This window comes from Phalaenopsis equestris, unplaced genomic scaffold (genome assembly GCF_001263595.1).
Source record: "Phalaenopsis equestris unplaced genomic scaffold, ASM126359v1 Scaffold000002, whole genome shotgun sequence".
NCBI lineage: Eukaryota > Viridiplantae > Streptophyta > Magnoliopsida > Asparagales > Orchidaceae > Phalaenopsis > Phalaenopsis equestris.
This window is the reverse complement of record NW_018164444.1, coordinates 5,279,734-5,303,996: the sequence shown is the minus strand read 5'-3', so window position 1 is coordinate 5,303,996 and position 24,263 is coordinate 5,279,734. Positions and strand designations below refer to the sequence as shown.

At 33.4% G+C, this 24,263-nt stretch overlaps 2 protein-coding genes across 4 annotated transcripts in view; both read left to right on the top strand.

The window, feature by feature from the left end:
* The window catches only part of LOC110039397 (kinesin-like protein KIN-7K, chloroplastic), an 83,028-nt gene extending 81,807 nt beyond the window's left edge, over positions 1-1,221 (top strand). For both annotated transcript variants that reach the window (XM_020744439.1, XM_020744438.1), the window contains 3 exons: positions 30-159; positions 503-608; positions 695-1,221. In XM_020744439.1, the coding sequence (XP_020600098.1) occupies positions 30-159; positions 503-588 (216 nt within the window). In that variant the 3' untranslated portion in view covers positions 589-608; positions 695-1,221. The remainder of the gene's footprint in view (positions 1-29; positions 160-502; positions 609-694) is intronic.
* Positions 1,222-4,643: 3,422 nt separating this feature from the next.
* LOC110026341 (SH3 domain-containing protein 2) lies at positions 4,644-22,994 on the top strand. 2 transcript variants are annotated; one of them, XM_020727238.1, is made up of 10 exons: positions 4,645-4,846; positions 12,294-12,404; positions 12,483-12,552; positions 12,626-12,777; positions 16,901-17,002; positions 17,693-17,893; positions 18,001-18,063; positions 21,324-21,464; positions 21,547-21,621; positions 22,791-22,994. In XM_020727238.1, the coding sequence occupies exons 1-10, from the start codon at positions 4,787-4,789 to the stop codon at positions 22,905-22,907; spliced, it is 1,092 nt and encodes a 363-aa protein (XP_020582897.1). In that variant the 5' UTR covers positions 4,645-4,786; the 3' UTR covers positions 22,908-22,994. The 2 variants fall into 2 exon arrangements, with proteins under 2 accessions (XP_020582905.1, XP_020582897.1); XM_020727246.1 differs by lacking the exon at positions 18,001-18,063 and having other exon boundaries at positions 4,644-4,846.
* Positions 22,995-24,263: the final 1,269 nt, after the last annotated feature.

Sequence of the window (24,263 nt, the reverse complement as noted above, 5' to 3'; positions counted from 1 at the left end):
GCACTCTTGATCAAATCTTCTGCTTTCAGGCACGAATACAGGAAATGAAGGAGAAAGAACTGTACTGCTTAGAAAATGATGATAAAAATTCTCACATCTGTAAAGTATGCTTTGAATCGGCGACTGCAGCCGTGCTTCTCCCATGTCGGCATTTCTGTTGTAAGGATTCTTTTATGTTTTAGCAGCTAATATAATTTAGAGGCACTTACATATATGTCACAAGTCTTATATACTTGCGTATCTGACACCTAAACATTCATATTTACATGGATACCACTAAAAACTTTAACATTACATCAAAAATACCACCACAACTATCATTTTAAAAGTGAAATACACCTTTCATGCATAATTTTATTACACCAAAGTGTTATAAATTAAAATATCTAACTTTGGGTGTTAGATATGTAAATACGTAAGAATTATGTGGTATGTATGTAAATTTCCCTATATTTTAGTTTGATTCATGATTTAATGATCGCTAGCTTCTACTTGTCTACAGTATGTAAGCCCTGTTCGTTTGCTTGTTCCGAGTGTCCTCTTTGTCGAACAGTGATTACAGATCGGATTATTACGTTTACCTCTTAAGTTCCTAGACTTGGTTAAAGGTAATTATTTTGTTTTAATTAACTTGAGCTTTAATGTTTTGCAATCTAATGCATGTCTTATATAAATATATTTTTTTTTTAAACAGGAACTTGTTACTTTGTTTTAGACACATTCTCTCTTTATGTGAATTTCATTCTTTTTATCTATAGATGGAATTTTAAAATCCTTCTATGAAATAGTTGTAATTGTTTCTCATTTCTTATGGCTCTTTTAGCTTCGTTTTGCCATGGAAGTTTCTTTGATGTAAAACTTGGGCTTTGGCCTCCTGCATATATGTATACAAATATAGTATCCAAAATTTAGGGTCAGTCTTCTAAAGAAAAGTAAATGTAACTGCTTGAGGAGCACCTGACTTCCCTATTCCTTTTGGTCTCATCATAATTTTATTATTTAATTTCGCTTTTGTTGTCTTGTGTGTGTATTTTTCTAATATTTCCCTGATATTACAAATTCTGTTTCACGAGTTCAAAGTAGTCACTGTGACTAGGACCATGGTCAAGCCGATCTGGTTTGATCTTGAACAGAGTCATTTTAATGTCTTTGTTGGTGTTTATATTTCAACTTAATGAGTACTACAATTGTTTTCTCCTTTATATAGTTAATTTGTTATCTCTTCAACCCCACTTCGTTTGTGTTCATGAAATTCTTTTTGGATGAACGAGTCTTTTTGTTAAGTTCATATCATGCCAATCTTTGGGGAAATATTGTTAGTTAAAGGTGTTTAAAATTGAAATTTTGATTATCTTTTTCATTAGATATTAAATTTATCACATGATTAAATTTTAATTTTTGGTGGAGTATATCTACGTTTATTCGAATGAGATGTTCTCTTAGCATAAATCATCCTTCAAGTTGGAGAATTTTTATGTGCATCAGGTTATCATGTGAGCAAGTGAATGTTTTATAGCTCATAATCTGTAGATTTCACTTCTTGTTTAGATTTTGACACAATAGTTTGATTCTTATTCTTGCATGAGATCTATCTCTGATAAAATGCTTGATTCATTTAGTTAACATTGGGGAATTATTAATGCTTCTAATTTGTATTTTGTCCATATTGGCGTGCAGTCTTGCACGTAGAGGCAATGCCATGTCTTATAATATTGTAAATAAAAAAATTAACTAAACTTTTATTGAAGAAACAACATGAGAAACTATCTGAAAATGTGGTTTTGCATTATTAAAGCATAATTTTTTTTTAATTAATATATGATATTGGGTTAAAGCATCATGTGATTAGGGCTGTCAATTTGGCTCGTTATTCGTGAACAGCTCGTGTTCGGCTCGTTAAGCAGCTTGTGTTCGGCTCGTTCGTTAAGCCTAATGAGCCGAACACGAACAAATTTTTAAGCTCGAAATGTAAACGAGCCGAACACGAACAACAATTTGTTCGCTCGTGATCGGCTCGAAATGGCTCGAAAAAAAAATTATATAACTTTTTATATAACAATATATTACATATATTATTTATATAATAATATATTATATATATTTATGTCTAAATTTAAATTATAACACCTCATGTGGCAATGTGGTAAATGTCTTCTTTTGTATAGATTTGATCCAAGTTCGAATCTTATACTTTACATCTATTTTTCTCAATTTTAATTTAAAGAGCCAATTTCGAGCCGAACACGAGCCGAACACGAACATAAATATTTAAATCGAGCCGAATACGAACACTACGAACACAGTGTTCACGAGCCGATTTCGAACACTAGCTATTTTGAACGAGCCGAACATGAGCCAAGCCTGAGCTCGCTCAAGCTCGGCTCGTTTACAACCCTACATATCATATCAACTTCAACATGTAAGTGGTTGGTTTGTCAGTTATTTTGCATTCTTGTAGTTCAATTTTTTCAGGGAGATCAAAAAAAAAAAAAAAAATGAGACCGAAGCTTTCTAGCAGTCACACTGCAGTTAGATTGTCATAGTGGAAAAATGTAACTTTTAATTGTAGTTTTGTCAAATAAAAAAAAACTGCGGTGTTGCACCTAATGCACCTTAAATCCTTAGAGCTAAAATGCATTTTAATTTCTCTAATGATACGGGTTCAATTTTTCCCATTGAGTAATATAACATTCACATTAGCTATTAACACAAGTGACCACGCTATATGTTGTGCAAAAATATTAAATACTCGGCGCGGCACTAAAAATGTTACTTTTTGCAACAAATTTGTATTATTTGTTAAATTAAACCCTGAGGCTGCTGGCTTTAGCCCATAAAATACTAGGCTTCCCTCGCGCTCCTTCGGCTGCTGACACATCTAGGGCTCCCGTCCCCGCTACTTCACATATTTTCGTTTCTCGTTAAGCTCCGTCTTCCATGTCGTCGACGAGTTCCTAACTATCGCGACATGCTAGCCAGTAGCCTCCGCCCGGGCAAAAGTGATCCCAAACAGAAAATAATTATTGTTCAAAACAAGTATTTAAAAAAACAAATCAAAACAAACAAATTAAAAAAAATAAAAAAAATAAAAAAAATTTGAAAAAAAAAAGTAAAAAATAAAATAAAAATATATAAAGTATTCCCGTAGATACACTTAAATACTCCATCATCAAATATAAAAATTCGAAGAGTATTTAAAGGGGGATTTAGTCAGAATAAAATGTTTGATATAAAATTTGAGATAGTACCTGATGTAACGTGCTGTTGAGATTTTTGAAATATTATTTGAATTTCAGTTTTAATCTGACCGTTTTGTCTCATGTCATATCATAGGAGTGTTTTAGAACTAGTACTGTTTTAAAAGTTTTGAAAGGCTACATGACTTGCAGTATGTTGTTTCAAATTATATTTTAATGGAATTTTAAAGCTTAATTCTTGTTGAGTTAAAGTTTAATTCTTAAGCTTTATTATGGTAGGCTTGTTAAAGTTCAATAATTCTCATTTGGTAAAGTTTTTTTTTTAATTAAGTCGTTTAAAAATTGATGACCTTAAAATAGAGGAAGATTCAGTCAACCTGAAATCTATGCTCGTAAAATCAAGGATTGAATTGTGCGGAGCTAAAGTTTTATTTCAAAAGCTTGAAACAAGCTTGAGTCAGAGCTTCAATTTAATTATGGTCAAGAGTTTGAACTTGAATAGCTTTCAACTATGCTCGACTCCCCAACGAAAATTCCACACAAAAAGTGAAAGTAGCCATAAAAAAAAGGAACTTTTAATTATACAAAGTTGAACCAATATGCTATGTTGTATAATTATATTTTGCAAAATCTATAAATAGTGTTTTCCATAAGCCTTTATTTCATTTTATTATTTCTATGCTTATATAGCTGCTCTTACTATGTTGCCTATTGTGGTAATTAAGCCGAGCTTGATCTGCCTTTACCTTAAGCGTGAATTTAACTAGTTAATTATGTTGGAGCTCATATTTGGGCTTAATTTTAAAGTGGGCATTTATCTACATGCCACCAAATACCAATATATTTACATATATCATTCAAATATTTTATATCATATAAAAAATATCACTATTTTAATTTAAAAAAAGTGAAATATAGATTTTCATACATATAAAAAGTGGCATGTACATTAAAATTACAGTTTGGAAGTTAGAATGTAAGTACAGAGGAACTAAATGGTCTGTATGTAAGCCATTCTTTTTTTAAATTTGAGGCCACTCATTGACTTCTAAACTTTGAAAATGATTCAAAACTGTAATTATTTAAAAGAATGATTACAAAATAATATTATTTTTATTTCATATTAGAATATAACTAAAGAAAACAATCATTAAAGATGACATAAAAATTAAATAAAAATGGCACAAATCATTTTATAGCTAATCACCAAATTTAATATTTTTAAAACTTATTTTATTTTAATTCGTTAAAAAGATTTATATTTTACATTATTATTATTATTATTATTATTATTATTATTATTATTATTATTATTATTATTATTATTATTATTATCTGCCCAACTTTAACATGGGCCTTAAGCCACTATTTTGGGGCCTTCCAGCCCACGATCCACTAGAGGAATGGGCGTGGAATGCTTTTGAAATTAGCTCCAGTGAGCTGGTCCCTAAAGGTTCCTTGGATTTTTTTTGCCGGATCTCCCCCAAGGCCAATCGAAGCTCTCCTTCATTATCTGCTCGCCGTTTCACTGATCTCTCCTCTCTCTGGCCACTCCCTACGCCGCCGTCGCTGCAGGCCAGACATTGCTCATGGATGCAATCAGGAAGAAGGCGACGAGACTCAGAGAGCAGGTCGCCAAACAGCAGCAGGTTCCCTTCCCGTTTGCCTTTATTCCTTTCATCCGAGTCCATCTTTATATGTTCTCGCTGTTAGGGTTTGAACTTCATTTCCGTGTTTCTGATCTCATTGATGCGCTCGAGAAAGGTTGGTTTTTGTGTTTTGAATTGCATGCTTCCACGACATGGAAGAATGGAGATGACTGTGGTTAATAAGTACTTCCATATTAGTGCTGCGATGGTATTATTGCTGCACATTTTAATGTAGGAAATGGTTGATGATTCTGGGCTTGGTTTGTTTTCCTTCACCATGGATCTGATTGAATCACTTTACTCGTTCTTATATAGTGAGAGGAGTGGAAAGAAAAAGAAGAGATTTTTTTGCTCTAGGGTATATGAATGTTTTGGGCTACATATTTGTGAAAACATATGTTGGTTTCGATAAACCAATTGGTTGAAAAGTGACACTCACTCGCGGGGATTAGGTTTTCAGTTGAGAAGTGGTTTGATCCTGGTGCGTCGCATTGACTCTTGTTCCTCTTTGGTTCATGCTAAAAAAATTGTGACGCACCAGGATAGAGAGAAAAGAAGATGCATTTTTTTCAACTGATTGGGTGCCCTAAGTGAGAAGAGGAAATTAATATACCAATGTTGATTGGGAGTTTATAGAAAAATTTATAATTATTTTCACATATTCTCCTCATAGGAAGAAAGTAGTTTGAATGTAATTAAAATTTTGAACGTGTATTACCTTTTTTTCCATTTTCTCCCAAATTTCGGGAGTGAAGTAAAATCCTTTGTACAGAGGAAGTCTTTTCTCTTTTTTTTTTCACATTTGAAATTTCAACCAAAAGGAGATGTTCACTTGATTTTGATTTCTTTCTCTCTATCCAAATTTTGATTCGTAATTGAAGTTTTAAGGTTTTTGGAAGCAATTTTTACATGTAAATCACGAGTTGTTAGAAACGTTGGAGCCCGGTCCACTATGCTTGGGCGGTTACTTTGCTTTGGAGAGTCACACCTCTTCACAAATAACCACTTCCGCCTTCCTCTTTTGTGAAGTGAAACATCTCTTCGCTCCCTCCTGTTCGTAAATAAAAATTTTAAAAATTTCGGATGACTCTCCTTGGGTTTAGAAGTCACGCTTTGAGTTCTTCTTTGATTTCTTCGGGATAGAGGAAGGTTTACTCGGGGCAGAGGAAGAGTAGTGCAAGGAGGAACAGTTCTTTGCGGCAGAAGGAGGGCAGAGGAAGAGAAGTGCAAGGAGGAGCAGTTCCTTGCGGCAGAAGGAAGAAGAAGGAAAAAAAAGGAAGAAGAAGGACATTGTTCTCCCTGAGCTTCTTCTTGGTGGCTTGTGACAGAAGAGAAATTGAGTTTATTTCTCTTGTAAGTTTGTCTTCTTCGGTGTAGAGATTTTTCGGTGTATCTCGATATAGAGAGAGAAGAACAGAGAGAGAATAAGAGAAAGCAACAAGAGTGAGAGATTCTTTTTGTAAGCCGAGGTGATCGACTAGTGTAAATACCTCAAGTAGTAAAATCCTCTGCAACTTCGTGGACGTAGGCAATTTGTCGAACAACGTAAATCTGTGTGTTCCGTTATGTTTTTTTCTGGTGTGATTTTTCTCGTTATCTTTTTGAATTCGTCGATCGTTCTCCTGTTTGATTTATATATATACCACATCAACTGGTATATCTAGATCTCACAACAACAACAACTGGTATCAAAGCGTGGTTTCAGATTTGAGAAAAAATGATGACTGCAGATGAAGTTAAATTTTCAGGAATCAAGAAGTTTGGTGGCACAGATTTTGGTTATTAGAAAATGCAGATAGTGGATTATATTTATGGGAAGAAACTTCATCTTCCGTTATTGGGGAAAAAACCTAAAATGATGGATGAAGCTGAATGAAATTTGCTTAATCGACAAGTTCTGGGGGTTATTTCATTGACCCTATCAAGGTCTGTTGCATACATCGTCGCTAAGGAAATGACGATTACAGATCTCATGGCAGCCTTATCAGGTATGTATGAAAAACCATCGGTGAATAACAAGGTGCACTTGATGAAGAAGTTATTCAATTTGAAAATGACAGAAGGGGTTTCTGTTGTTCAAGACCTGAATTTTTTCAATATTATCACAAATCAATTGTCGTCTGTGGAAATTGATTTTGATGATGAGATATGTGTACTGATCTTATTGACTTCATTGTCCGATAGTTGGGAAGTCATGATGATAGCAGTTAGTAGTTCTGCAGTTAAATCAAAACTGAAATACAATGTTATTTGTGATTTGATTTTGGCTGAGGAAGTTTGCAGGAAAGATTCTGACAAGGTCTCAGGTTCGAGTTTGGCAATAAATGTTGATTTTAAAGGGAGATTGCATGATAGAAACTCAAGTATAGGGAGATCAAAATCAAAGTTTAGTAAGCAGACAATCTGTTGAAATTGTGGCAAGGCTAGTCACTTAAAGAAGAACTGCAGGAATCCTAAGAATGATAACGCACATGTGGTATATGAAGAATCACAAGATGCACTATTGTTGGTAGTTCATAGTTCTGTTGAAGACATGATATTGGATTCAAGGGCTTTGAATGTGGTTGTAAATCTACCAGAGGCCACAGTGCAGGGCAGTGATAGAAGTGAAGAGGAAAGTGGGTCCGGGGCACCCATTCCTATTGTTCCACAGATAGATGTTGAAGAACCACAGAGCTATGAAAAAATTTTGCAAGATGAAAGTTTGAGCAAGTGAAAGCTGGTAGAACTTCTACCAGGGAATAAGACATTTCACAAAAAATGGGTGTATTAGGTGAATACTGAGCATGATGTCAGTAAGATGTACAAGGTTAGACTTATTGAAAAAGGCTTTCAGCAAAGGCAGAATATTGCCCATGCAGTGAGAGTTGTAAGAAGAGACAAGAGTGACCTAGAAAATAGCTTGGAGGTGCAAAGTTATGTGGAACTTGCTGATATGTTAACTAAGGGTGTTACTCTTGAGAAACTGAAGTTGTGCACAATTTCAGTTAGTTTTCTATAGTGAAGACAGAGCTTTGAGTTGTAGAGGTGGAGGATTCAATGTGGATGATACATGTTGAAGAAAAAAACGACACCGTCAGTGGAGGATATCAGTTTGAGGAAGGAGATGTTGTAGTCTGTGTACCGGTCTCCAAGTGGAAAATTGTTAGAAACGGTGGAGCCCAGTTCATCATGCTTAGGCGGTTACTTTGCTTTGGAGAGTCACACATCTTCACAAATAACCACTCCCACCTTTCACTTTTGTGAAGTGAAGCATCTCTTCGTTCTCTTCTGTTCTTGATAAAAACTTCGGATGACTCTCCTTCGGTTTAGAAGTCACGCTTTGAGTTCTTATTCGGTTTCCTTGGGACAGAGGAAGAGAAGTGCAAGGAGGAGCAGTTCCTTGCGGCAGAAGGAAGAAGGAAGAAGGAAGAAGAAGAAGATTGAAGATTTTCTTGGTGGCTTGTGGCAGAAGAGAAATTGAGTCCATTTCTCTTGTAAGTTTGTCTTCTTCGGTGTATCTCAGTGTAAAGTTTTCTTCGGTGTATCTCGGTATAGAGAGAGAAGAATAGAGAGAGAAAAAGAGAGAGAGCAACGAAGAGTGAGAGATTCCTCTTGTAAGTCGAGGTGATCGACTGGTGTAAATTTCTGAAGTAGTAAATTCTCTGCAACTCCGAGGACGTAGGCAATTTGCCGAACCAAATAAATCTGTGTGTTTCGCTGTGTTGTTCTTTTCTGGTGTGAGTTTTCTCGTTATATTTTTCACTTCGTCGATCGTTCTCCTGTTCCTGTTTGATTTTGATTTATATATATACCATATCAACTGATATATCTAGATCTCGTAACAACAACACGAGTTACCAGTATCTGTGGATGACATGACATTTATGAGGTGAATGACAATTGTCAATCAGGAATGACAAAAATCAGACAGTTACATTAGGAGTTTTCTATAATTAGAAGCTTCCATATTTAAATTACTTCTAATATTTTTATTGTGATTTATTTACCTTTTAGCTGAATATTTAGATTGAGAATTTATATTATTAAGTGACTTAAAATGGATTATGCACTTTATTTTGTACCTAAAATAGATTGTAAGATTATTATTTAATGGAATGAAAGCAAAAGGAAGAGGCATTAAGCCTATTCAAGATTCAACCTATTTTTCTAAAAACTTTGACATGGTATTAGAGCCAATTTTTTCCCTAACCACTAGTAATCATTGGAGGACCGTCAAGACAATCTTTTCGTCGGCTTTCTTGCGGTAAGAGAGGAATTATTTCTTTGCCTTCATCTTCGTTCGTCTGCTTCTGCCCTCGTTGTACCACTTCATCGCCTCAACCCTCTCACAACATGGGGAACCGATCGCAGGGTTTGGTTCGGCTCTCACAGCACGGAGATCACGTGATACTACAGAGGAGTGAGCTCCCAAATTCGAGCGCAGTGAGGAAAGCAGCGAGGGAATTGTAGCGTATGAGGAGATCTGAAACTCCTGTTACTCTGTCTGTTCGCACGACTCCAACGCCTCCTCTTTCCTCCAAACCATCTTCTGTGGAGCGATATAGTGGCAATTAAAGCATATAAGAAAACAAGAATGGGATCGTTTGCTTACAGAGATCTGATTTCTCCTTCTCTATTCCGCTATAGCCCTTGCGAGTACGACACCCTCGTCTCTCTCCATAAATTAGCGACGGGAATGCAGAGTACATCGAATCCCACTGTCGTCCCTGCTTTGCCTGTGTGCGAGGCCCAACCGACACCCTTATCTCCCTCAGGAAACCAACGACGGGATTGTGACGTACAGAGATTTTCAAGAAACTCCCATGTTTCTATCTTGGCATCTTTGACAGCTTCATCGCCCGCTTCGTCGACTGTGTTCTGTGCCATTTTAAATAGCTTTTTCCGCTTCACTTGCTTCCATCAAGTCTTCCTCCGACTACTTGCAAGTCTTCAACTCCTTCCTAGATCGTCTAGCTTCGGTTTCGGCACTTACGACTTTGGCAATCTTGGTTTCGACACTCTAAGCTTTGACACTCACGGCTTCAACATCTCGACTTCAGCACTTTTGGCTTGAAGATTAGGGAACAAATCGTCCTCATCGTCGCAGGAAGAATCTGTAGCATTTGGATCGTGTAACTAGATTTTATTTGTGGGCTATGATCGGTACCCAAATCATGTTATAGTTCAGGAGTTGTCTCTGAGACTTCGACATTCTCGGTTTTGGGACTTTCGATTTCGACACTTACGGGTTGAGGATTGTTAATCCCGACAGTGTTATCAGTTTCTTTTTGGGGGGGATGTCAATCAAGAAGGACAAAAATCAGACAGTTAAATTATGAGTTTTCTATAATTAGGAGTTTCTTTATTTAAATTATTTCTAATATTTTTATTGTGATTTATTTACCTTTGAGCTGAATATTTAGATTGAGAATATACATTATTAAGTTATCTAAAATAGATTTTGTATTTTATTTTGTACCTAAAATAGATTGTAAGATTATTATTTAATGAAATGAAAGCAAAGGGAAAAAGCATTGAGCCTATTCAGGATTCAACCTATTTTTCTCAAAACTTTGACAACAATATGCTATAGTTAAAAGAGCTGCTTTTGATTAACTCTCACGTTTGTATTTCTCGTCACTGCGTAGAAGGGTAGGATAGAATATTATTTTATTTTATTGGCCTAAAAAATGATGATTGGGATGCCTCGTAGTTGCATTACGGTGCAAAGTTCAAATGATGGTATGTACTATGTGTGATTAAAGCTTGGGGTTTAGGGCTTACATGTTAGTGTTAAGGTTTTAAGCTTTAAGATTTGAAGTTTTTTGGGTATAGGGTTTAGTTTTTTTTTTTTTTCATAATTTTATTATTATTGTTATTATTTTATAGGGTTTAGTTGTTTGATATATAATGTTATTAGGCAAGAAGGGCTGATGGAGGCGATTATAGATTTTTTTTTTTTTTGGAAATTCTGCAAGAAAACTAGTTGGAATCATGTTTGATATTCGTTGGGGATTTAGCAAAGATAAATTACTAAATTTACTTGTCCTTACTAATATGGTTTTGAACTAACTATAAACTGTAAGCTTTGTTTTATAATTCAAGCATATAAAGACTGAAATTTAAGAAGAAAATGTTTATATTCCTAAAGAGAATACCAAGACAAAGCATATATATATATGCCCAAACTTAAATTAAGTCCAAACAAAACAGTATACCGGACTCTTCCACTATGACCTGTGCCCATGTTTTGTTAACTTGTGTTTAGATATGAACCATAAGTTTTTCCACTTCAAAATAAAGTTTTTTCTTGTGGCTTTCAAACCTTGCTTCATGACAAAAATGTGTTGGAAAAAGTTTAGGTGCCTGAATTTTAAAATTTTTGTAACAATCCGTCTACCTGCATTTTCATAGCTCATTTCTCTAACATATACTGTCTTTGGGTGAATGTGGTTAACCCCTTTGAAAAACTTTATATTAGATTACACAACTAACCACTTTCTAGCCTGATCCTGATTTCTAAAGTCCGACCCATTATATATATATATATATAGAGAGAGAGAGAGAGAGAGAGAGAGAGAGAGAGAATCATGATTGATGAGGATAACTATACTTTTGCTTGGAACAAGATGTCATTTGCTTCTAAAGAGTCAATTTCAATTTCTTCTCTCGTTTGCGAAAGCTTCCAACATGGCTCTACATTGACAAAACACTGATGGTGTCTATGGTGTTTGAGCATGAATATGCATATATCTAAGTGAATACAAGAGAAAGGATTCTTTTGAAACTTTACAAAAATAAAAGAGTTTTATTTGAATTGGAGCCCTCTTAATTTTTATTTTAAATTTTTTGATAGAGAAAATAATGTACAATGTTTTAATCCATTTTCGAAGTTAAATCCATGAAAAAGGCCTAATTAAATCAGTAACTCTAAATATGTCTACATATTATGTATTATTTTAATAATTGAATTACTTTCTCAATAAATAAAAAATTTAATTTTAAAATTTTATCTTTCAATTCGACTTTTTATGCAATTATTCATATTTTATAATGCTATATGCATATTTATCGTATTTTATGTTGTAAATATTTAATATATTTTGAGTTGACTTGAGTTATGTTTGATTTAGTTGAGAGCAAAATTTCAGGTAAGTTTGGAAACGGTGGAATTTTGCTTGTTTTCAATAATCCTTGGTGAGGTTTTTTTTATTTTATTTTATTACTAAAATAGAAAGTAATTTTGTAATGTTAGATGCAGCTCCTAAAATCGATTTGAATCCATGAAACTTCCAGTAATGAGGTAGTTTTATTCCTTAGAATAATTTTTAAAAGGTTTAAATGCATTTTGTATTTTAAAAATGTATTTTTTTTTAATGAGAATATCAGAACCTATGAAGTAACCTGTAGAAGAAATGAATTTCCCTAAATCTAATAATTTTAGTATTGATTTATATTATTTCAGGCTGTCCTAAAACAATTTTATGGAAGTTCTGAAAACATTGTTACTGACGACTTTGAACTCCATCAACACCAGAAACTTGAAAAGCTTTTCACCTCAACACGCACAGCAAAGGTTAGCAACAATCTCTTTCTTTCAATTTGAAATATGGTTTGGTGTATCTGCCCGATAAGTTTATGCATTTCATTGCAGCATTATCAAAGGGATTTAGTGCGTGGTGTGGAAGGTTATATTGTTACTGGATCTAAGCAGGTTGAAATCGGTACGTTCCGCAAGGTCTAATTTTTTTTCTTGTTGATAACTGTAATGTTTATACCTGAAGATTTGCTCTGCAGGTACAAAATTATCTGAAGATAGCAGGAAATATGGAGTTGATAATACTTGTACCAGTGGCAATATTCTTGCAAAAGCAGCCTTAGATTATGCAAGGGCTCGTTCTCAGATTGAAAAGGAGCGCGGAAACCTATTGAAGGCATTTGGTGCACAGGTTTTGCTGTATATTGGTTGATGCGTCTAAAAAATTACCATAAGTTTTCATAATTTTTTTTTGCATCCTATTTTGGGAAATCAAATGAGATCCAATTGCTTTTGATTTTTCAAAACTATCTCATTCATATTAATGGGCTGTGCATTACGATAAGAACACAATAAATACAGGGAGATGATCTATCATGGATTAATGGAGCACTAGTTAGGCAGGATGACACTTTTGAAATTTGGACAAATGTAGATAAATGCATAAATAAAATTTAAAGATAACAAACAAAATAATTGTTGTTCTAGATAAGGTGGTGGAATTTGAAGAGTAAGATATTATTAATCCTTGGTGAAAATTAATATGGCAAATTGGAATTTATTAGTTGAGCTAACTTTGATATGAGATAAGTTGACTAGTTTTATTTAGAACATTGTTATAGAAGTTCTGAAGTGTCCTAGAAATGTATCATCATTGAAAAGGAGATTTGGAGGTTGAGTAATGGGGTTCAAAATGTTATTAAAGAAAAATATGTTTTTGTAAAGAGCTATAAAAATTGAAGGTTATTGAGGCTTGTAATGATTGCAAGAGTCCTAGAATTCTTGTAAAGAATATAGTGAGCTAATTAAATGTTAAAATTTCTGATGATTGATATAACAAATTTGATGCTAAAGAAGAAGAAAATAAGATTTATAGAGTTTTTATGGCAAGTGATAATGGATTCAGAAATTCGATTAAGTTAGATGGAAAGATATTGCAGTCTTATGAATTTAGTTGCCAGGAAATGATGAAGATATCATTTTGAGAAATTATTAAATAGTCTTATTAAATAAATTATTTTTGAAGTGCATAATGAAAGAAAAAAAAACTTGTTCTAGATTAATTCAAAAGAAAAAGTTGAGTTAATTTTGAGGAAGTTGCATCAAAATCTTTTCAATGGAATTTTGATGATTAAGAGTATGCTAAGTGGTCATAAAAGTAAAATTTTGGTTACAAATATATAAGAATAAGGATATATTTATGGTTCTTTTAACTAAATAGATATGAAACTTGTGAGTCATACAATGAAGCTATAGAAGTGAGAGATGATACTTTATCTTAGAAAAATTATATCAGCTTTGGAAAAAATCAGTTTTGTTTCTTGCTTAGGAAGATCTACCATATAAACTATCTTTGTATTAAGACAATTAATTAAATATTATAGTTAGCATATAAAATATTTTCATCTGATTTTAGTTGAATTTGATAAATGTTTATGGTCAAGTATCACAAGAATTTGATTGGGTGTATATTAAGGAAGTAATATGTATGTCAATTATCACCTAAGGGAACAATCTGCAATCAAATTGCTTTTTATATTTCATGGTAATAGATGCTTGGTTGATCTATGATGGATTATTCAGTTAACTACTTCCATCCTAGTTCATGGAAATTTTATCTACTGCTCTTCTAAATTTCAAGTTTTCAATTCCAAAGGGCATAATTTAAGTCAGAGTAATCTCGTTGCTAGGTTGCTTCTATTACCACAAGCAACTACGATAGAATTCTATTATCATCAATAGTTCAGATTAAGAGTTATACTTTTATGTTTTATTTTTATAAGACTGATTCCAGGTGGTTGAGGAGACTTTGAATATCACCTCAAAGGGATTATCTAGCCTAAGTAGATCTTCATCCAAACAATCTCCTCCTTCTTTTAATGTCATAAAGAAATTGCCTGGTATTATTGACTTGTTTGACTGTGAAAATGTGGGGAGTGACCTATAGATTGATAACCTATTAATTATTCATATGTGGAGAGTCCTGAGGCAGCCTAATTCACTAAGGCTAGCCTCAAGGACTCCTTTCCCATATTGTGACTATGGAAACTGCCGAGCGTAAAGGGGAGGCCGTCTATCTTAAAAGCTTTTTTTTTTATTGTAATGGTCCAACAGGGTTCCATGATGTTTGAACCTTAAGAGGGCAGGTGCTAGATAGGATTTTCATGTAAAATCTTTAGAGTGCATGTTGATTCGAAATTCTAATAGGACATTTAGTATTTCGGATAAGGTCATTAAAAAATTCTTTAGAAAGCTTTTGATGAAACCTTCCTCAAAGCACTGCCTCACCAACTCCTTTATTATCTCGTCATAAGCTTCCTGAATATAAATTTGAATCACCTGAGGGTGTACTTCAAGGACCATTGGAGTCCACCATTCGAATGTATAGCACAACCAAGAAGTTGGTTTGAATTGGTGTTTTTCAAAAATTATATATAAAAAAATTTAATAAGTGTGGAATAAAATTTTGATTTATAAAAAAATAAATAAATAAATAAAAGTGAGTGAACACTAACAAGAAAAAACACATAATAAATTTTTACGAGGTTTGGCTCTTTGCCTATATCCTCGTCTCGACTTCCACCGCTTAGGTTTTGCCTGCTATCATAAACTACTGAGCATAAAGGGGGAGAGATCTTACAGACTTGTTGGTCACCTTATAACTCTAGAATTGCTTGCAAATGATGTGGCATTGTATAAGCTCAAACTTCTTGAGAGAAAATATTTCTTTGAATAGAGTTTGCTAGAGAAATATTGTAAGATATGCTTGACTGTATAGTGCATTGGTTGGAAACAAAGTGAAGAATACCAATTTACTGGGTTCTAGCTCTCATCTTGCCCGAAAAAAAGTGGTATAAGATGATTTTCATCAAAACATCTTCTATGTAATGCCTCTCAAAATATGGTTAAAGTATGTAAAAATATGCCTTAATTATTCTCCAATCGGCTCTTAAATAACCCATAAAAAAGGCACTAACAGTTTGGCGAAGTTCTCTTATATTTAAGCCCAACTGTTAGCCCAATAAGTAAAAAATAGCTAATTATGAAAAATCATAATAAATTTAATTTTGATAAAAAAATATATTATGTAACCTATCAAATTGTGTAAAAAAAGTCCCGTGAGTCTAATGGAATAAAATAGAATTCAAAATTCAATGGTTTTATAAGGATTTTTGCAAAAAATACAATTTTTGTTACATTTATGTCAATTTTTAAATATATTGAATAACATTAAAAAAAACTGAAATATTATATATAGAAATAGATATAAATCAGTAAATTATCATAGAGATTTTAAATTAAAATAAAAAATTAAGCACACAAAATAGAATTTGATTAATGTAGCCTTTTTATTTAATTAGTATGATTTTGTATAGTTATGCAAATTTTCATAACTTCAAAATAATAAAAATAAAAATTTTATTTTGAAAATTTTTCTCTTCTTTGATTTTGAACCAACATTTTCAATTATAAATCTAAAGACTAAAATAAATTTAAAATAAATAAATAAATAAATAAAATTCTTTCACCTCGCTTTGATTATCTTCTGACTTTCTTGATCATCTTTCAACTCTTTTGATTTCACAATTTCAATTTTTGTTTTCTTAAAATCCAAAATTTATGCAACCGCTTAATTCTGAAATCACTTATATAATGTGAATGATTAGAACTCCAAACATATGTTTGTTATCATCAAATAAATTCATGTATATCATGTTCACATAGGGTAAATACCATTTTTCTGAAGGATGCTATGATCTCCCTCTCCACAAGCTGGACCTGAAGGCAATTTAGAGTTTTTGTTTCTGATGCCAATTTTAGATTGGGCTCGCCATCTGAATAATCTATATTTCATCTCACTATGAGGAGAGGATTTTTTCCGTGATTGCCAACTTAGCATGCGACCGGGTTGTTGGAAAAGCAAAGGTTCCAACAATTCATGATCAGGACATTGCTGTAAAGTGACACAAGATCATCAACTGCTGCGAATCAACTTCGTTCCTTTGACAATTCTTCTATTAAACATTTAACAAAATCTGGTAAACTTCATACTACTTTTTTTATGAAAAGAATTAAAAAACAACTCTTTACATCAAGAGGGGGATGCTTCTCTTTCAGCCTTGGCATGTCAGTGGAGGCGAAAAGGCTTTTATTTTTTAATTGTTTGTGACATGGAGGCGAAAAGGCTTTTATTTTTTAATTGTTTGATTAGGTGCATAACAACCATATTGTTTACCTTTTCCTTGGCTTCTTACTTTTCAAGCAAAGTTTGCAAAAGAAAATTTTAAATTTTCTGTTTTAATTTTAATGTCCAGGTTGCAGAGCCTTTAAGGGCCATGGTAATGGGTGCTCCATTGGAGGATGCACGACATCTTACTCAGCGTTATGACAAAATTCGACAGGAAGCTGAAGCTCAGGTATTATTACTTAATTCTCTTTAATCACTTATTTAAAAAAATATTATAGTTTTCTTAATTTTAAGCACATGTATTATTTCCTAGTATGCGGCTTGTTTTTATCTTATTTAGTGTTCTATGATGATAAATAAATCTTACTAGGCATATCAAAATGGTTATAAATAAAATTTCCTTTTGGATGTGTAAATTACTCTTTTTCTTTCGAGATTTTAATCTTGATTAGGATTGAGTAAAATATTTTGAGGAAAACTTCTCCTAAATAAGTAAAATTACTCTTTTTTTTTAATTGTGATTTCTTACATTTCCTGTCTTTTCCTCTTTTCTTTTTTTTAAAAAAATTTTTCTTCACGTTTGATTTTTGTGAGAAGACCTGCGAGCATCTGAATTTTTCCCGTTGTATAAAGTTTCAAACACTTCTGTGACTTTGTTGATACGTAGTTTTCTTATCTTTCATTTTCACTAGAAGGACGCTATCTTTTTGCCTGTATTGAACTTTTACAGTTTTTAACTTTCAAGGAAAAGTAATAAATACTTCTTAGATTAATAGCTTAATTTCAAACAAAATCTGCATATATGTTGGACAGTTTTGTTATCAGAGTGTACAATTTTCATGCACAACCCTGTAATTCTGTGACCATACATCACTTCATGTTTGAAAAGGTTTTAAATCCTGGAAATGAATAATATTAGGCTATTGAAGTTTCAAGGCGTCAGCAGAAAGTTAGAGAAGCTCCTGGCAATGTTGATAATAGTTTAAAGGTGGAAGCTGCTGAATCGAGGCTTATGGAGTTGAAATCAAATATGTCTATCTTAGGTAAGGAGGCTGTTGCAGCAATGTCTGCTGTTGAAGCTCAGCAACAAAGATTGACCTTACAGCGGCTTTTTACAATGGTACATGTTATTGAATTATTTGTCAGCTTTACGATTAGTGCCTGTGATACCCTTGGTAATTTATGCTTTTTTCACTGGTTTTTTTGTTTTTCTTTTTGGCCTTGAAGATTGAGTCAGAAAAAAACTTCCATCTAAGAGTGCTGCAAATCCTTGAGCAACTGGAAGGAGAGGTTATTACATGGTGTCCCTATTGCTTTTTGTTAATTTATGAGATCTTCTAAAGGGACATTTACATACATATCATCCAATTCCTATGTATTTACATGTCTAACACCTAAACTTTACTTTTTATGTTTATAACACTCAAATCTTCATATCATATCAAAAATACCGCCATTTTAACTTTTAAAAAGTGATGCACCTTTTTATGCATAGCTAAGGCGACATGCATGTAAAATTTGAAGTATAGGACTTAGATGTGTAAATACATAAGAATCTCCAAAATACAATTCTACCAACAAAGCCCAAAAGTAATAGAGAAGATGTGCATTTGATGTATGGAATAACCAATTTGTCCCCATGTAGCATTAGCTTGAGCCGAGCAGGAGGTAACACAGCCACCACATATCTATCAGCCTTGGAGCCGGTTCCAGCAAGCCAATTGGCAGGGAGGTTGCCTTCTCTAGGTACATAGCTCCATAAAACATTTATATTCTTGACAAGAGAAAGTATGCGTTTAACACAAATTAAAATATTCAAATTAGGAAGTTTAAAGCCCTGCAAAATGTTAGTTAATTCCAAAGAGTCTAATTAAACATGCAGATAATGCCAATTGAAATTAACAACAATTTTGATGGCTAATAACACAGCTCGGGCTTCAGCTTCTAAAGCACTAGCACCTACATTGTTAACATTCCAACTATCATCGGTATTAATTTTGATCCATAGGGAGGCAGGTTTCCTCCATGCCACCTGTTGAACCATAGGAATTTTCTTCTTCTCGCCATACCTACTAAGAGAAGTATTAAAGTAATCCATCCCATGAATGAAATTGAAGCCAACGTTACCATATTGAACAACTTTATGAGTGTAAGAGATAATATTAGCAACCACACTGTACACATTGATCCCAAGGTTATCATGTTTCATAGAGTTCCTAGCCATCCTTGAGAACCATATGGAAATATATGGAATCAAGTTAGCAATGTGATTGGCCCTATTCTTATGATTCCAAGATAATACACATTGATCCAGAGTATTCCAGCCGTCAACAAGAGCATCAACGCCCAATATGCTACCAAATGAGTTCGACATTTTAGTAGCAAAAAAGCATTTGAAAAGCAGATGAGCAAAATTTTCCTCTTCTACGTTAAACATCACTCATTGAGAAGGTAACGTTAAACCTTTGAGTTTAAGCAAGTCAACAAGAGGAATTAAATTATAGTAAGCTCTCCATAAGAAAAAAAGACATGGAGGGAGAGTAATTTACACCATATGGCTTTACCCCAATCCACCTTTGCCCAAGAGTGCATATTATGATATATAGATTTAGTAATTGAGATAGAATTAGAGAATTTAGTAATCAAAATGTCTTTTGAGATCTGGCAAAAGGAATCTTTGATATAGAGTGAGTCATATATTGGCCTACCAATTGCTTAGGCATATCATAATCCCACGTAGTACCATTCCCCACATCAGCCACTTTCAAATTAGGTGTTATTTTTGCCTAAGCCATTCAATTCATCAAAAAGCCAATTATCATCCCAAAAGGACAGATTACCCTCCCCAATAATCCAAAAAATGCACTTCTCAGCAATGTTTCAAATATTAATCATACCTTTCCAAGTACGAGCCACAATTTAATGCTATTAATGTCAGCAAGATGGTGAAGCTCTTTGAAGTCCACCTCGCCAGCATTAGTAGGTTTGCAAAATAACAAAAACCCACAATTTATGGATCTTAACAAAATAATTGAGCCTATTAAGGGAAGAGGGATCCACAATCCCCCTCATATTCTAGAATATCATAAGAGAGCTTTACCTTTCCTAGTAACCCCAGGAAGTGTAACTGCATCACCATCAAAGCAAGAGTGGGAGCTCATACATGGTATTGCCTGCCTCTACATTTCTCAATTCCTGATTACCCCTTTTTTTTTCCTCTTTGATTTTTGTGCATTCCACTCCTCTTCAACCACCTCTCTAGCAGTAGCTAAAGCCTCCTCTACATAGGTATAATCTACTCTCACAACACCTCTTTCAGGGTAAATGGTAATTTTAGGAGCAAAGACCCCAACTTCCTCCTGTGGCTCCAAAGTATAATCATTTTTCTCTGTAATGTTATCATGATGAAGCAACTCTCCTTTCTCTCTTATATTATTTTCTGCAATTCCTTCCTCCATGTGTTAGGCATCAACACCCTCCACAATTATAGCATTTTGACTTTGTTTCTCTTTATTTGCCATAGTCAGATTATGAACATCATTTCATCTTCATACATATTAGGTGGCGGTTTTTTAAATAGCCCTGAATGTAGAACATAACAGTTATCTATTAAATGTCTAAACATTCTGTAATTAGTACAATAGTGCGGATTTCGCTCAACCACAACTTGCTGCCTATACCCATTATGAGTAGAACATAACTAATCCAAATCTTTTCTGCCACAGGTAAAGTGATGTCTATTTCCAGAAGCACACAAGCCGTTGAGGGACAAGTAGGGTTGAAAGTAGGAATGTCCATTTTCATAGGTATGCCAAAAATAACTCTCAAAGAGAACAACATTTCATGATTAAGCATGTGCAATTTTAAACCAGGAAAGAGAAACCAAATAGGGATGATGGGGTGTTTTGACCGGGCTCGAAGTCAACCGACCAATTAAGAAGTTTCATATTTTTATTCTCGATTTTGATATATTTCGTAGCAAATTTATAAACATAATTCTCCTCCCCACTAAGTTTGATCAGAATGTCTTCCATCTAGAAGCCCCACTTTCCATTCACCCATTAATTTATGAATGAGTTTCATTTTCGGGTGACCATACAAAAACTTACTAACCAGAGAAAACTTACAAAGAAGGGAGAGTGGAGTAGTGTCATTTTCAGAGAGGTAGATATCAGGTTTCTCATTCTTCTTACCAGATTTACCTACAACTTGTAGATCACCATTCCCTTCTAAAGTATCGTGGTAGGATTGAGGAAAAATATAGCTTTTGGAATCACTTTTTGATGATAACCAGCCAATCAAGCATTGCGCCACCATGATGCCGAAAACCTAGCAGAGAAACACGCCTCCCTGTTTATATATATACATATATACATGCATATATATATATATATATAAATTGAAGTTTAGGCGATAAATGTCAATACATAGGTTTTGAGCAGTATGTATGTAAATATTCCTAAAGATAAATATTGGAATATTGCTTGCCTACCTCTTTTCTAACTCATAATGTTTCTTTTGGCAATTCAATTTGCATATTGCACTAACAGATGATTTCAGTATCTTCATCTCCTGCTTCACTTATTGAACCGGATATAGCTCCACCTCCAACCTATGAAGAAGCTAATGGCATTTTTAGTTCTAATCCAGTTAATGGCCTGACTGATTCCATGGGATATTTTTTAGCCGAAGTAAATTCCTTATTTATTTCTGCAAATTTTGTTCTTCAAGACAAGACCACTGTTTGTTCACACCTATTTCTCTTCTTTTCAGGTCATCCAATCGTATCAGGCTGAAACTAATGTCGAACTCAACTTGTCAGTTGGGGACTATGTGGTTGTACGAAAGGTATGCATTTCTCGTAATCGTCTACTTATTATTAGTTCGAGGATAATTTAGAGTTCGTTTGAGAAAATTTTCCTGCAGCTTTCCATTTCTGAAAATGTTTCTTCTTTATTTTACAAGCTGTTTGATTATTTTGCTTTTTGAGAAACGCTTTAAAAAAACTCTATTTTTGCCAATTCGAACCATAATTTCTATTAAACTTTAAAAATTGGCTTTTAGTGAAAACAAGTTTTTTAACAGCTTTTTTAAAAAGAGAAGCTTAACCAGACATTTTTTTTCTCTGTTTCTTGTGAGAGCAAATCTGTCATCCACTTAGCATAGTTTTGCAAAACCTTGGCCCCATGAGAAGCCACATGATTAATTGTTGGTTTGAGGCAGTAGGCAGTATTTTCATATGTTTCTATTACAATTCTTGTCACAGATCTACTTGGCCACAACTTTCCTGCTACTGTTTTAGAATTTTTATTTTTTTGGTGAGAAACAGCTTTTAACAAAAAGGGATAATTACATGCAAAGCACTTGGAACTTTATTATTTACAAAACTAGCACCCAAGTCATTTTTTGAACTCGTGTTTTTGCTCACCACGATAAAATCATTTCAAATTTGATAAAAATGAAAAATATTTGTTGGGGCTTTATTCTGAATTTTAATATTTGGGCGAGAATTTGAAAAACAGATGAGATGGGGAGCTAATTTTGTAAATAGCAAAGTTTTGAGGGCATATGTTATGCCTGAAAGTAATTATATTTGCTCCTGTAGTTTATACTTGTATTGAATTCTAAATGATTTGAAATTTGGCTGTATTTTAGTGAGAAAAAACCTGTCATTTGCGAAAAAATATTACCTCAGGAGTAGTGATGCATCGGTACTCCAATGGGAAGATGCCACGTGGCATTATGGTGGGACCATTGCATATGTGGGACCTCCTCATTGGAGTACTGATGCAGCATCAGTACTCCTAAGGTAATATTTTTTTTGCCATTTGCTAGGCATAATTTTTTTTAAAACTTAGCTTCTGTACAAACTACAAGATGGAGGTCTCTGCCAACAAGAGCATGTTTTTATTGATTTCAAATACATTGAAATTCAGAAACATAATTTTTATTTAAAATTAGCTGCTTATTGCTTCGGCTCTTCAGACTGTAATATGGGTTTATAAAAGCGCTTGCAGGTCTCCGGTAACGGATGGGCAGAGGGTGAATGCAAAGGAAAAGCTGGTTGGTTTCCTTATGGCTATATTGAAAGAAGAGATCGTGTTCTTGCAAGTAAGATTGCTGAAGTTTTTTAATATTTGTAGTGCATAAACTGAAGCCTTGTAGTGAAGACCGAGTAAATGCATATTTTTAAATGTAATGGAAACGCATAATGCTTGTTATTATTGCTTTTTCCTCAGAAAATCCATTGTTTTTGTTGACTGTAAAAATAAATAAAATAAAAATAAAAATTTATATTAATTAAAATTAAAATTTTATCTAATCCTGCCTCCTGTTGAAGCCCACTCAATTGTGATAACCCCTCGCACTCTCTTCTTCAAGAAAATTTTTTATGCAGAGTCTGAATGCAGTTCTGCGTGCGGACTCCACTAATATGTCGCCACGCGTGCTATATATATATTCTCATATTAATATGCATGTACACTTACATATGATTTGAGCCGTTACTTTAATTGTATTAACAAATTTAAATCTTTGTTTTAGAACTTGACTTGTGTTTGTAATATATTGACTTTCAATGTTAAGTGATGGTTTATCTTATAATCCATCATATCTTAATCCTATATGAGTATTTAGATGTATGAATAATTCAAAGGATGTCATTCAAAATTAATATTTAAAGTTGAATCTGCTATCTAGTTCATATGTAAGATCATTAATTTCAAAGTCTTTTAGTTTTATAATCTAAACCCTCAAATCATAAGGTAAGTCAGCTTGGTAGGTCACAATTATGTAGGCTAATGCTTTCATCTCATCTTTACTCATATTAGGTGCTATAATAAACAAAATATTAGATATTTGTTTATAATTTTCCTTTAATATTAAATTGCATGTTGTATAAAAATGATATTAATTTATTAGAATTTAATGAAAACATGACACTAAATAGGACGCAATGGAAGAAAAATGATTCATATAGCCGACCCTACTTAGTAGGATAAAGATTTTGTTGTTGTTGTTGTTGTTGTTGTTGTTGTATTAAAGTAGATGTTGCTTTCTATATTTTCTTTATAAGCGTTTATGACTATTTGAAATGAAGCTTTGGATAAGCTTTTTAAAATCTTAAAAATAATGGATGAAAACTTTTCTTAAATTTTAAATTGCATGATCTTAGATCACTTTTGAATGTACTTTGCTCATTTTGTCTTGATGGAAAGGGTACAAAGGAGAGTTCATATAAATACAAAATCTAGTTGAATCATTAATCATGATACAATTTTTTTTCTCTTGTATGTAGCTAAAAGTCTCATTTAAAGATGTCATTTTATATCCACTGATATTCAATGACATATGCTTCCTCCATTGACATTGTCTAACATTTTGATAAAATTAAGTTCACAAAGATAATCTTAAAAATGCTTAGATAGCGATAGCCATGATCTTGACAAACTTGTAATACTGATTGGGTAACTTAATTCATATAATGAAAC

Bases quoted from the DNA above. Each gene is read 5' to 3' on its own strand.
- LOC110026341 (XM_020727238.1), top strand. From the start codon at position 4,787: ATGGATGCAATCAGGAAGAAGGCGACGAGACTCAGAGAGCAGGTCGCC. The intron at 12,405-12,482 runs GTTAGCAACAAT...ATTTCATTGCAG, and splicing joins CCTCAACACGCACAGCAAAG to CATTATCAAAGGGATTTAGT. The intron at 21,622-22,790 runs GTATGCATTTCT...AAGCGCTTGCAG, and splicing joins ACTATGTGGTTGTACGAAAG to GTCTCCGGTAACGGATGGGC.